This window comes from Nanorana parkeri, unplaced genomic scaffold, assembly GCF_000935625.1.
Source record: "Nanorana parkeri isolate BGI_ZX_2015 unplaced genomic scaffold, ASM93562v1 scaffold1763, whole genome shotgun sequence".
Classification (NCBI taxonomy): Eukaryota; Metazoa; Chordata; class Amphibia; order Anura; family Dicroglossidae; genus Nanorana; species Nanorana parkeri.
In genome coordinates, this window is record NW_017308031.1 from 189,405 (window position 1) to 202,339 (window position 12,935).

The 12,935-nt window shown below is 39.8% G+C and overlaps 1 protein-coding gene across 1 annotated transcript in view; it reads right to left on the reverse strand.

Moving 5' to 3' along the window:
- The window catches only part of LOC108799583 (aldehyde oxidase-like), an 85,853-nt gene that overhangs the window by 13,773 nt on the left and 59,145 nt on the right, over positions 1-12,935 (reverse strand). The window contains exons 16-22 of the mRNA XM_018571464.1: positions 9,851-9,938; positions 8,463-8,549; positions 7,677-7,868; positions 6,324-6,551; positions 4,308-4,403; positions 1,962-2,085; positions 53-132 (exon numbers count right to left, since the gene is read on the reverse strand). Coding sequence (XP_018426966.1) covers positions 53-132; positions 1,962-2,085; positions 4,308-4,403; positions 6,324-6,551; positions 7,677-7,868; positions 8,463-8,549; positions 9,851-9,938 — 895 coding nt within the window. The remainder of the gene's footprint in view (positions 1-52; positions 133-1,961; positions 2,086-4,307; positions 4,404-6,323; positions 6,552-7,676; positions 7,869-8,462; positions 8,550-9,850; positions 9,939-12,935) is intronic.

Genomic DNA, 12,935 nt, shown 5'->3' on the forward strand with positions numbered 1-12,935 from the left:
CAAAGCGCTGGACACCTGGACTGCCCCTATAACTTTCATATATAATACTTACACATTCCTTCCAAGTGGCATTTGGATGCAGACAGATGATTGGTTGCAGACGTTTCAGAAGGGTCTGACATGCTTCCTGCACAAGAAAAATGTTCACCGTTACCAGAAAAGTGTAAGTAGAATGTTAGAGAGGAAGCACTGCTTGTTGAATTTATTTATGTTTGAACATGTTTCCATTGAACAGGCATATCAGTGGAGTGAAACATTTTTACTATGATGAACAAATAAGTGTTTATGACTTTACTTTGGCTTTCTTCTTCTGCAGACTTGTTCCAGGCTAAAGGGAAATTCCAACTTTTCATAAAAAACTATAATTGTACACATATTCATTAAGAAAAAATTTGCATTTTTCATTTTTTTTCATTGGAGACAGTTAAGCATTGCAACCAAGATCAGTAGATCATGAGTGCAATAGTCTGGCTCCTGCAGATTCACCCTCCCATCCCTGGTGGTGATGGCGGAAGGTGGGTATTGCGATGTGACCATGTTTCATGTTACACCCTGAATATGTAACAATAGGTGTAATATGAAACATAGTTAGAAGAGTAAACAGCTTTTAAATTACTACAACAAATCCAGGTATTTTCTGTGTGACACACTCTGGTGCTATGGCAGTGAGAAATTCATGAATAAATACCACCATATGTGTGATTAAAAAACGTGGAGGTAAAGTTAACCTTTTCCATGTTGGAGTAAATTGTGTCACATGTGTAAGTGTTATGTTGCACAATTCTGCAACATATTGACAGTTAAATGAGTCTGTCTCAAATTGCGTCATTTGTTGCACAGATGGGAACAGATTTTCGAATGAGTGTCTACTACACTCTTTATGAATTCCAGATTTTTATTTATTCTAAAAACAATAATTTCAAGAAGTTTCTTTTTTTGTCAGATACATTTGAAATATTGCATATTTATATTTTATTTTTGAGTTAGCAGTCACCATTTAAAACACATTTTTAATGTGTTTATGACATGTGACACAGGGAATGAGCCCTTAGTGAAAGACAACCTGCCTGAAAGGAGATGATTAATGCATTGCTGTCTCTTTAATTAACCAATAGTGCTTCTTAGTCATGTATTACATTTCTATTTCTAAAACAAGGATACTATACATAAAGTAAACAGATATAAAACAATGTTTAAAAATGTATACAACAAAAAGCAACTAAAATAAAATTGACTCACAATTTTTATAATTTCACTTTTAAAATAATTATTTAATTTACCTTTAAGCACGGGAACTATGTGCTGCATTGCATCTATGTGGTGTCCAATAAATCACCAATAGAGGTGATTTATTCTTATGTACAGACACTAAGCATATAACATACTTGTTATCTTCTAGGTAAGTCTATTTTAACCAGGGTACAGTGGAACCCTAATGTTCCTCCTGAGGTCACTAGGGGTTCCTCGATCAGTAGTGAATTGATCTCCGACCTACACTGACCACCAATACAAAGAGGCACTTCTATACTTGCACTTCTGTTAGAGGAACAAGATTATTAACAAAAACGATAAAGATTATTAATAAAAATGTTGTTGTACAGAGCAGGAATGTGTAAAAAATGATCCGTCCAGAGTGTCAAATATGCTAGGTATGCCAAATTATTTGTTCCTTCATTTTAAACATTCTACAATTTAGTGATCACACCAATCTACTGGGAAACATTGGTAGAAATATATTTAATAACTGGTTGCCCAAAGACCTAAAAAAAAATATTGAGGATTCCTCCAGGGTAAAAAAGCTGAGAGAGGCTGTTCTAGGTTGTAAATTCTAACTGGCTTGCTCTTAGGCTGCTGATATAGCCCTAGATTTCGTAGATAAAGGCAATGCTGTATTGTGCAAAATATGTATATATCGATGCATTTTAAGTATTGTGTTAACAATAGTATAATGACTACCTGTGCTGCCATTAGGTGAACTTGAACATCATAAGATGATAGTTGGACATCTTTCTCTATTGCAAAGGCAGTACCGGTTTCACTGATGCGGATGTAAGCCATTGGGACTCGGAACTCTCTACTCACAACCTACAAAAGTAAAACAATGTTACTAAAGGTCATCTTCTCTCCTAAATTTTATCTCTGCAATAAAACCTAATAAAGTAAAACAATGCATGCATTATTGTTCTGCAGTCCACTACAATGTTAATGCATTACTTCTAGTGTGTAATGGAGGCTGACCTGGAGTATAGTTGAATCATCCGTGTTGATGCCTCCATTTAGGTGTAGAGCATTTGATTGTACATTTTGTAGCACCATACACTTTGATTAAAGAAAATTTCAGTGGCATGGTATGTTTGACATGATACTACGGGATCAAATGTGATAATATTTTTCTCTCCAGTCTCACATACACTATATTGCCAAAAGTATTGGGACGCCGGCCTTTACACGCACATGAACTATAATGGCATCCCAGTCTTGGTCCGTAGGGTTCAATATTGAGTTGGCCCACGCTTTGCAGCTATAACAGCTTCAACTCTTCTGGGAAGGCGTCCACAAGCTTTAGGAGTGTGTCTATGGGAATGTTTGACCATTCTTCCAGAAGCGCATTTGTGAGGCGAGGTACTGATGTTGGAGGAGAAGGCCGGGCTCGCAGTCTCCGCTCTAATTCATCCCAAAGGTGTTCTATCGGGTTGAGGTCAGGACACTGTGCAGGCCAGTCAAGTTCCTCCATCCCAAGCTCGCTCATCCATGTCTTTATGGACCTTGCTTTGTGCACTGGTGCGCAGTCATGTTGGAACAGGAAGGGGCCATCCCCAAACTGTTCCCACAAAGTTGGGAGCATGAAATTGTCCAAAACGTCTTGGTATGCTGATGCCCTAAAAGTTCCCTTCACTGGAACTAAGGGGCCAATCTTAACCCCTGAAAAACAACCCCACACCGTCAGGGCAGCCTTCAGAAATTACGGGGCCCCTTACACAGCTTTAGGCCGGGGCCCCCCCTCCCTGCACCGCCCTGTCTCCCCCGCACCGCCGCCATGCTGAGCCAGTCAGTCAAACTGTATATATTTATATATATAAAAAAAAAGGAGCTTACACTCTAATGTCCCACCCACAGTCACATCAGTCTCTGTACAGAGCTTACACTCTAATCCCCGCCCCCCCAGTCACATCAGTCTCTATGCAGAGGAGCTTACACTCTAATGCGCCCTCCCCCCCCCACAGTCACATTACCCGCTGGACGCAGGGCTTCGTGACCCGCTGGACACTAGACATGGGCACCGGCAAAAAAAATGAGTTTCAGCTTGTTTTGATTTGGATTTTGTGTTATTTCGTTTTTCGGGATTTGGACAAATTTTCGCTAGCGGTAGTCAGTACGAATGTTCATTTGCGTTTCATGTTCGTATCATTCGTTTCATTGCAGCAAAGTGACATAAAATAGTTTTTTTTTTTTTAATTGTCACTTTGCTGCAATGAAAAAAAATTAATATCGGCCGTACCCCCCTGACGGCGGCCCTGCACACCGTAATCCCCCCTCCACCAAACTATACACTTGGCACAATGCAGTCAGACAAGTACTGTTCTCCTGTCAACCGCCAAACCCAGACACATCCACCGGATTGCCAGACAGAGAAGTGTGATTCGTCACTCTAGAGAACACGTCTCCACTTCTCTAGAGTCCAGTGGCGGCGTGCTTTACACCACTGCATCTGACGCTTTGCATTGCACTTGTTGATGTAAGGCTTGGATGCAGCTGTTCGGCCATGGAAACCCATTCCATGAAGCTCTCTACGCACTGTCGTTGTGCCAATCTGAAGGCCACACAAAGTTTGGAGGTCTGTAGCTACTGACTCTGCAGACAGTTGGCGACTTCTGCGCACTGTGCGCTTCAGCAAGCGCTGACCCCGCTCTGTCATTTTACGTGGCCTACCACTTCGTGGCTGAGTTGCTGTTGTTCCCAGTTGCTTCCACTTTGTTATAATACCACTAACAGTTGGCCGTGGAATATTTAGTAGCAAGGAAATTTCATGGATGGACTTATTGCACAGGTGGCAACCTTGAATTCACTGAGCTCCTGAAAGCGACCCATTTTTTCACAAATGTTTGTAGAAGCAGTCTGCATGCCTGGGTGCTTGATTTTATACACCTGTGGTCATGGAGGGGATTAGAGCACCTGTATCCAAGGATTTGGAGGGGTGCCCCAATACTTTTGACAATATAGTGTATTTAAACTGGTAAGGTGGAAGATGGGGTTTATGCTAGAAGGGCAGTTATCCTTTAATTTCTATGTTTTCTTAAAAGACTCACCTGCATCATTTTTGTCAGTGTCTCCTTTGCCAAGTCACTTCCGGCAGGTGTCACCAGCACCCATCCATCTGTACATATATGAACCAGTACAGATGCCTAAAAAGAAAAGTTTTATTATTTAGAGAGCTGCCTGGCATTCTGAGAACATACAATTCGGCATTCATGTATCTGGAAAGAGTGATGCGTTGTACTTCCGGCACAACAAAGTGGTGAAAAATAGTTAAAAAAGTGTTAATAAAAGTGAATTCCTGTGAAAATACAGAGCGAGTCACTTGATATACAAATATTCTGCATTTGCCAATAACAGCCAGTTACATGCAAACCTGCATTAGAAAATAACACATGGAGAACATAAATATGAAACTGATTGTCACAAGGCAAAAGAGATTGTTCTGACTATTAATAGAGATATTTCTGATTCTAAGTACATAGATAGTCTTTAAAAAAGATCTCCTTGTAATGGATCAGTATAAGTAGGACATAAACATTTTTGCCTTGGAGCTTTCTGGAAATATTCCATATTTGTATATCTGTACTTTTCTCTAACATTATCGGTAAAGTTATGTACAGAAAGTGGAACTGAGGCCCAAACATTTTTTAGTTTTTTTTAGTTTTGGATTCACCTTGATGATTAAGCTTACTCGGTGAAACGCGTAAAAGGATTCTTGTTGTCTTGGGGAGCATGTCTGTGGTGTGCACTTTTGGATTACAAATAAATATTGGATTTATTATTTAAAGATCCGGCGGTGTGTGGCTTTCTTTTGAGCTGAACTGATTGAAGGTGAACACACCCTTGTTCTGCCTGCACCTGTGGGATCCTTGTGATAGGGATGCAGTCGGAAAATTAGAGAGGCGAGATTTCTCTGTGAACTTAATGTGGAATTAGTGCTTTTATAACTAATCTTTAATGATGCCCATTGTCTTTTAAACACTTGAGATCACTGAGGGTTTCCCCGTATAAAATATTGTAACATTGACAATTATGAATTGAATTATCATGCATGTAATTTTAATGGATTTAACATGTTTTACAGGTGTAGCCCCCATCACCTTTAGTGGAGTGGCTACTAGAAATATAGTGATTGCCAGAGCTATAGTCTGTTTGGCTGAATTATAGTTGGAATATATCTGGTTAATTCCAGGTGTTCTGGCATTGATTGTACTTGCCTGAATGGAGTATGCTGCAGTGTGGGACACTGTGATTGTGTGTGCAGTTCACCAGCCAATCACTGGATCACTATTGGCCAGTGTTGCATACTGGGACAGGGCATATATACTCAGAGGAATTGCCATGTGTTGAGTTGGGCTCCAGCCATGGATTAGCCTAAAAAAGGGGTGCTGTCCTCCCTCCCTCCCTCCTCCACACATAACTTGGTGACCGGGTTAGGGGAATTCTACATGTTGTTTTAAATACACATTTGATAAAAACAGAAGAACAGTAGAAACCATCACTGATTTTTTTGGGCCTCACCTGTTCATGATCATTATCTCACCATTCAACAGTTCATCAGATCAATAGTAATCAGGAAATTCTGTCATGAAGATGCAAAACCCTGCTTTTCTACCAAGATGGCCACCTCCACACAGAAACACAGCAAAGAACAAGGCATGATAAGTCATTCCTGGGGAAAAGATCATCTGCGGGTAGCCTACAGGCAATGTTATTGACTAGTCCTTTGCCCTATGACTTACAGAAAATCTAAAAAAATGTAAATGTGCATTTCCTTGAATAGAGTGCAGGGAGGAAGTGAGGACTGAATGTGACTATCCTGCTGTTATACACTAAGGACTGTCTTCGGTCCTACAACATCTGTTGCCTGTCCTTGGTGCCACATAAAGTAAGTCCCTAAGGAAATCTATGGAGGATCAGTAATTGTATTTCAGGATGAACTATATGCTCAGACTGCATGGGACCAACTATACTGCTGGGTCCCTGAGTAGCTGTATGGGTTGGTATGGCAGTAGCTACATCCTTAATAAAGCCCTTACGTTCATAAGATCTGAAAGTCTGCATACCTGACCAAGGAAGTTGGCAATGAGTCCAGCAGGGAACATGACAGGAATGATGGAGAAGCCTTGTTTCCTCCACGCATGCACTTTGTTACTTTCTGCTGCTGCAGCTCTTCTCTGATGGTAAGATGACTTCTTCAAGCACTCATCCCAGCAATCCAAAAGACTGTTTGCATTAAAGTCTCCTTTAAATGGTGTTTCGCTATGTTCTTTATACAGATTTAAATGTCGTACCTGGAATTAAAATATTTAATTGTACTTAACCTCCGATGTCATACAGAATATCAAGGTTTACATTTTAACATTGTAGACAGTAAACAGTATTTATAAAAATGTCTCCTACTAAAAATCAACTTGTCTACCAATTTTTAGTCAACACAAAAATGTAATGCCACTGGGTCTACTTAACGTATATGTATATCCAATGCAGGATCAGAAGTCCTGCACTGTACCTGAGAACTGAAAGCAGGAGATGGAGAGCAGAGGAATATAAAGAATAAGGTAAGTATAGTTGCTTATTTATCTACCCCTAGACAAAATTAGTTTTAAACCTTGCAGTGTGGGGTGAAGGTTCATTTTGTTACTTAACCCGGAATGCAGCTTCAAAAATTACAGTCACATGGCTAAAAAAAAGAACCCTATCCCTGTGTTTAATCTTTTTAAATTGAGCCTATAGAGCAGGGGTCCCCAAATGTTTTAAAGAAAGGGCCATTTTAATGTCCTCGAGGCTTTAGGAGGGCCAGCCTGTGGCCACTGGGAGTACAAAATGTCTCAGATTCGATGGTTGATCAGTGGGAGTAAAAATTCCCAAGGGTTGGTGGTCAGTAGGAGTAAAAAAAAATGACCTAGCTCGTATGGTCAGTGGGAGGAATAGTGCCACATCATTGGTATCAGTGGGAGGAATAACGTTCCATTGTGGGAACAATTGTGCACATTCAATGGTAACAGTGGGAGGAATTGTGCCCATCATTGGTGTCAAAGGGAGGAATTATGCCCCGTCAATGCTGTCAGCGGGACAAATTATGCCCCATCATTCGTGTCAGTGGAAAAAACAGTGGCCCATTGTGTCAGTGGGAAGAACAGTGCCCCGAGGGCAGGACAAAGGAAATCAAAGTGTAGCCTCTGGCCCGAGAGCTGCAGTTTGGAGACCACTGCTATAGAGTTCTGGGGGGTACCATTAGAACACAATAACATTTCTAGATGTTCTTCATTATAAACTCTCACGTTATCTAACTGACAAAAACCTAGCTGGGCAGGGTTGTTCATGAAATGACCATCCTCCCCTAATTACACCTTAATCACACTTTTTTTTTGAGCTGTATGATTGTAGGTATGTAATACAAGTGACACTTAACTTACCTTTTCATGTAGCACTCCACATCTGTCTGCTACTGTATCTATCCAAATCTCTGGTAGCATTGCTGCAAGTGCAAATCCATATTCAGAGTAGAATTTCTTGGATGGGAGATTTGTTTTGCATGGTACAACAGTGCACCTGCTGTTGGGAATACTATAAGCATTTTGTGCACTCAGTAAGCACGCGGTAAGCACCTGAATATGACAAAATGAATGTAAATAACTAAGTAAAACATGAATTAGAAGTAAAACATTTTAATAACAATATTAAATCTCCTTCAGGATAAACTGTATTTGCCAATTACAGACCTAGTTTGGTGGCTGACAAAAAGTAAAAATGAGAATAAAAACACACACACATAATTTTTCTTTTTTTTCAATCTTCCCCTATTGGGGACATTTACCTTCACTTACTGTGCTGTAGATAGAAAACACATCTTATTTAGGTTCTACAAGTATACATTAAAGCCCCATTCACACCACTGTGCCGCAGTGTTTTGCGTGGATCGCTGCACTGTAGTGTCATTCATTATGACCGGCACCCCAATGACCTTTTAACCAGTGCAGTACAGCACAAGGCGCCTTGTGCTTGGCATTCTGGGGAAATGCCACCTGCCCCATTTTCATATGTCTTGTGGTGTGTTCCAGACCATTCATTTTGAACACACCACAATGCACTTCAATGCAAGACAATACATGTGTTGCAGTGCACAGTGTTTTGGTGTGAATGGACCCTAGAGTCACATGACCCACTTGATCTAGAAATGTTAGAGTGTAAAGATCATTTACCTGAAAGGATTCATCAGGTCTGTGTCCAGCATTACAGTAATATGTCACATCTAATGCTACAATCCTCCCATCATCCATATAACCAACCTGCGGTAAAGATAACAAGATGATGATATGGTAAATGCTACTATATTAATAAACATATTATTATTAACTTGTTAGAAAATTTGGGGAATAAGTTGGAAGAGGGAAAAGATCATGCACCGTGTGGTGAAAGCTTTCTGTGGGAAATAAAAGTCTTTTTGGAACAAGGCACTGCTGGGATGTGCCCCAAGACATTGGATTTATTGTAGTGTCCTGACCCCAGGGTCATAGGTATACACTGGAAACTAACAGTACACATCATTTTATAGCAGAGACCTGCAACTTACAGAGCAACAAGCTTCACTTTTAAAGCAAAATAGTGTTGATTACCTGATCCCACATCAGAGGAGCAAGATGGTGATGATTACAAGGTTGTCATAATTAAATGTATGACAACCTTGTAATCAACACTATCTTGCTCCTCTGATCGGGGTTTAGGTAATCAACACTATCTTGCTCCTGTGATCGGGCATCAGGTAATAAACACGATCTTGCTACTCTGATCGGGGATCGGGTAATCAACACTATCTTGCTCTTCTGATTGGGATCAGGTAATCAACACTATCTTGCTCCTCTGATTGGGATCAGGTAATCAACACTATCTTGCTTCTCTGATCGGGTATAAAAACAATTTTGGCTAACTGACAGGCTTACCAGATAATATCCAACAATAAAGCATGATCATGCACTTTATAAAGACTTTTGAAGTATTTTTAAATCTGCAGCTTTTATTAAAATAATATATGATAATCCTGCCATAGGGGGTCCTTGTTCTTCCTTTTATAGGATGGCAACTTCCTAGGTTGTAACTTCCTCTTATAGGATGACAACGCTCTGTGTCTGTCTCCCAGTTTTGCCCCTGTGTTGTCACCCTGTTGAAAATATTTCTAATGCAGACTTCAAGAGGCAATTTCAGCAAACCGTATGCAGACGTGGTCCATTGTGCCCTATAGAACATGAAGATGTCCCTACAAAATAGTGGGAAATGCATTCATAGGATGCAGAACTAGTCTATTTAGTTTGGAACACAGTAAAAATAAACAAAAAATGACAGAGGTGTTTTTATTGTTGTCCATGTTAATTTCTCCTCATTTCCTGTCCTAGATGCCCCCTCACCAGGTAGGAAGGGACACATCTATTCAACAGGCATATAGACAGCAATACATTCCTGAGGGGTGGAGGAACCAGAAGGAAGAGCAGGAAATGATTGTACATGTAGACAATGTAATGAGGTGCATTGACACACTTCACAGTATACTGTGACTCCAGAAGTGATATACTGTAATTAGTAGCCCAGAATTCACCTTGTATTTGCCAAAGAATGGAGGTTGATGTCTTAATATAAATGATTTTTCTCTATGTTGAATAACAGAGGAAACAGTTTGACTGGTTCTGAAAAAAAAAATATATCAGTGTCAAAAAAAAGTAGATATTGACTCGGATTCATTTAATTGTATGCTGAAGTTCAATTAGAAGAATTAACGTGGACCTGAACTCAAAAAATGAAGTTTTCCTTATGTTATAGGCGATGTTTAGAAATAATCATTGTCCTATGCATTACCTTTAAAAATGTACCTTTTGTCTGGAATTCCCCCTGAGAAATAGCAGTGTGGTCCCGAGTATGTGAGTGTGCCTAGGCAATCCTGTCCATATACTGTAGGCTTATAACTGTATATCTGCATTGTGAGATCTAAGGCACTACTGCCTCCAACTACAAGTCTCAAGAGATTTGGAGTGAGATTTGGTCACTACTGTCCTGCTCACTATTATCCTTGCTGGAGGCTCTGATATGAGAAATCAAAGCCCTGCCTCTACCAAGATGGCCGCCTCCACACAGAAACACAGTGCAAAACAAGACATGGCAAGTCAGTAATGAGCAAAATATTGGTTGCAGGGAGACCACAGGCAATGCTGGTGACTAATCCATTACCCTCTGTCTGCTTTTTTTTTTTGGCACAGCTTCCAGAGTACGTGTTCCTCTTTAAGGTATGATACATGGTCAATAAAAATAGAATACTTGTAGTATAAAATGAGAAAGATACAACTCTTTTATTATGCTGTTATTTATATTTGAATAGAGTAACAGTAATTCACTATGTCAAACAGAATTGCCAATAAGTCCATAAATCTATAGGCCCTTTAAGGCTGAACTTTAGGCATGGAAAATTTTGTTTAAATATATTTCTCAATAGCCTCAAAGGATGTAAATCCACTATGTGTGCTCCAAATGCCTTTGCGAGACCAGTTATTACCTTGCATAAGAAGCAATGACATCTGGAATAAGAGGAAGGGACCCAGCAGGCTCCACCCACTACAGGCAGAAAACTACAGGAGGGGGCGGATACAAGACCAGTCACCCTGCACAAGGAGAGAGAGCAGCAGTGACTGGCCTTTGCTACAGGAAAGGTTTCACACTGGATTCAGATTCAGGAGCAATGCACAAAATTCAAGTAAGAATACACATGACTCTTGTATTTAGACAATATTTGCTTATCCCAGAGTTCAGCTTTAAGATAACTACCAACTGTGTGCCCCTTATCTGAGTAGGTAACCCACCCATTGTGCACTGGGCTAGGCTTAAGCATGGTTCCATGCAGAGTCCAGTACCAATAAACGTTCCTCCACCCAGCACTACCAAGCCACTTGCTAGATGCATTCTCCTTCACATCAGTCACTGATCACTTTAGCTTTTTGATTAAGGTTTATTTTTGCTCAATAAATGCTGGAGGGAGGGTTAGGGGACAGAATTCCCAAAATAGGAATAATGGCTTGTAATTGCTAGTGGTAGTAAAGATTACTGTTGGCCCTTTAAGAGCAGCCAAATTTTGGTGACCCTATGATAGCAGTCACAGTCTATTTCTAAAGGCTAGTTTGAATCTTCCTCCTTCTCTACGTAGTCTCTAACTCATAAATTGTTACTCCTCACAAGCACTACAGGAGACAACTCAACAGCAGCAGGCGGACATAATTATTATCCTGAGCTTAGGAGAAATCCACAGAACACAAACAGGGGAATTTATCAAAACTGGAGTAGACATTTGGAGCAGCTGTGCATGGTGACCAATCAGCTTCTCTCTTAAGTTTGTTCAGTTAAGATTTGAAAATGAAAAAGAAGGGCTGATTGGTTGTTGTGAACAGCTGCTTCAGATTTTGTCTGCTCCCCTTTTTATAAATTCCCTTCAAAAATTTAAACAAAAAACTCAAGCTGGCTACAGTCTAGGAACAAAACCCCACTAAATGTAACTGGGGGCACTCCAGCTTAATGTGTATTTCCACTTTTGCAGCAAAATTGGAATCATACCTACTTTTATATGTCTTACATGTTCCCATTCACATAGCAAAACTTAAAAAATGAATGTAAAAAAATATTAATTGTTCATTTTTGACCATAGATATCCTTTAAGAGGTTAAGGGTACGTAGTTGAGTTGGTTTGCATTGGAGTATTGCATTATTGATATTCAGGCTTTTTTAATTTTAAGACAAGCTCAAAGTGCATTAAAAGAGGTCTCTCTGTATTTTTTTTATAATATCCTCCAGTAGGTTTTCTGTTGTTTAAGATGAAAACATGTATGTGAATAACTTTACTGCACAATAGAGAAACCCAAAAATATTATTACTATGTGACCCAAACTAATTTACTAGCTGTGTTTTTTAGGTTTCTTTGGACTAATTATCGTACATTGTGGGAAACTGTACACAACACATTTTATTACCTAGAAAATTATATGTATGTAGTCGGTAATAGGCATAATTAGCAATGTCTTGGCAGCGTACATGTATCTATCTTCCAACCCTAAACAGTTAAGTAGCCAAGCCCACAATAAAATGTTGTTTTTGAATATGTTTATGGGTGCCATAATCTTTATAAAGTAAAGCGCATTTAAGATTCAAATGTTAAAGGAAACTAGTTACTTTAATGGACATCCAGAGTGAGGCTTAGAAGACAGGAAGGACTGGGGCCAGGCTCCCAACCCATAGACCTAGTAAGTAATCCCATATCACATGTATTTCCCACCCTTCCAGATACATCATCCAGTTTATTGTTTAGCTCTAAATCTCATACAAAGGAAGCATTTCCCAGTCAGGCTTTGTAATTCTAAGATGAGAGATGAGTTGCACTGTGTTTCGGGTAAATGACAGGCAGTTTCCATTGCTGAGCCACTGGGCTGTGCTGTACTGCTCATGCCATAAAGAATAACGGTCTGCAGGGAGACCCATAGGCTGCAATGCACAGTCCACTATGTCTCAAGATGTCATATAAAGCAAAGGGCAACGCAGCATAGGAAATATTTTATTTGGCTTCATAGAAAACAGCAGCTTTCATCTTTCACATATGTTGTTAAATACTTTGTCTTTTTTCAGCCTTGTACAGTCTTTCTATACACACT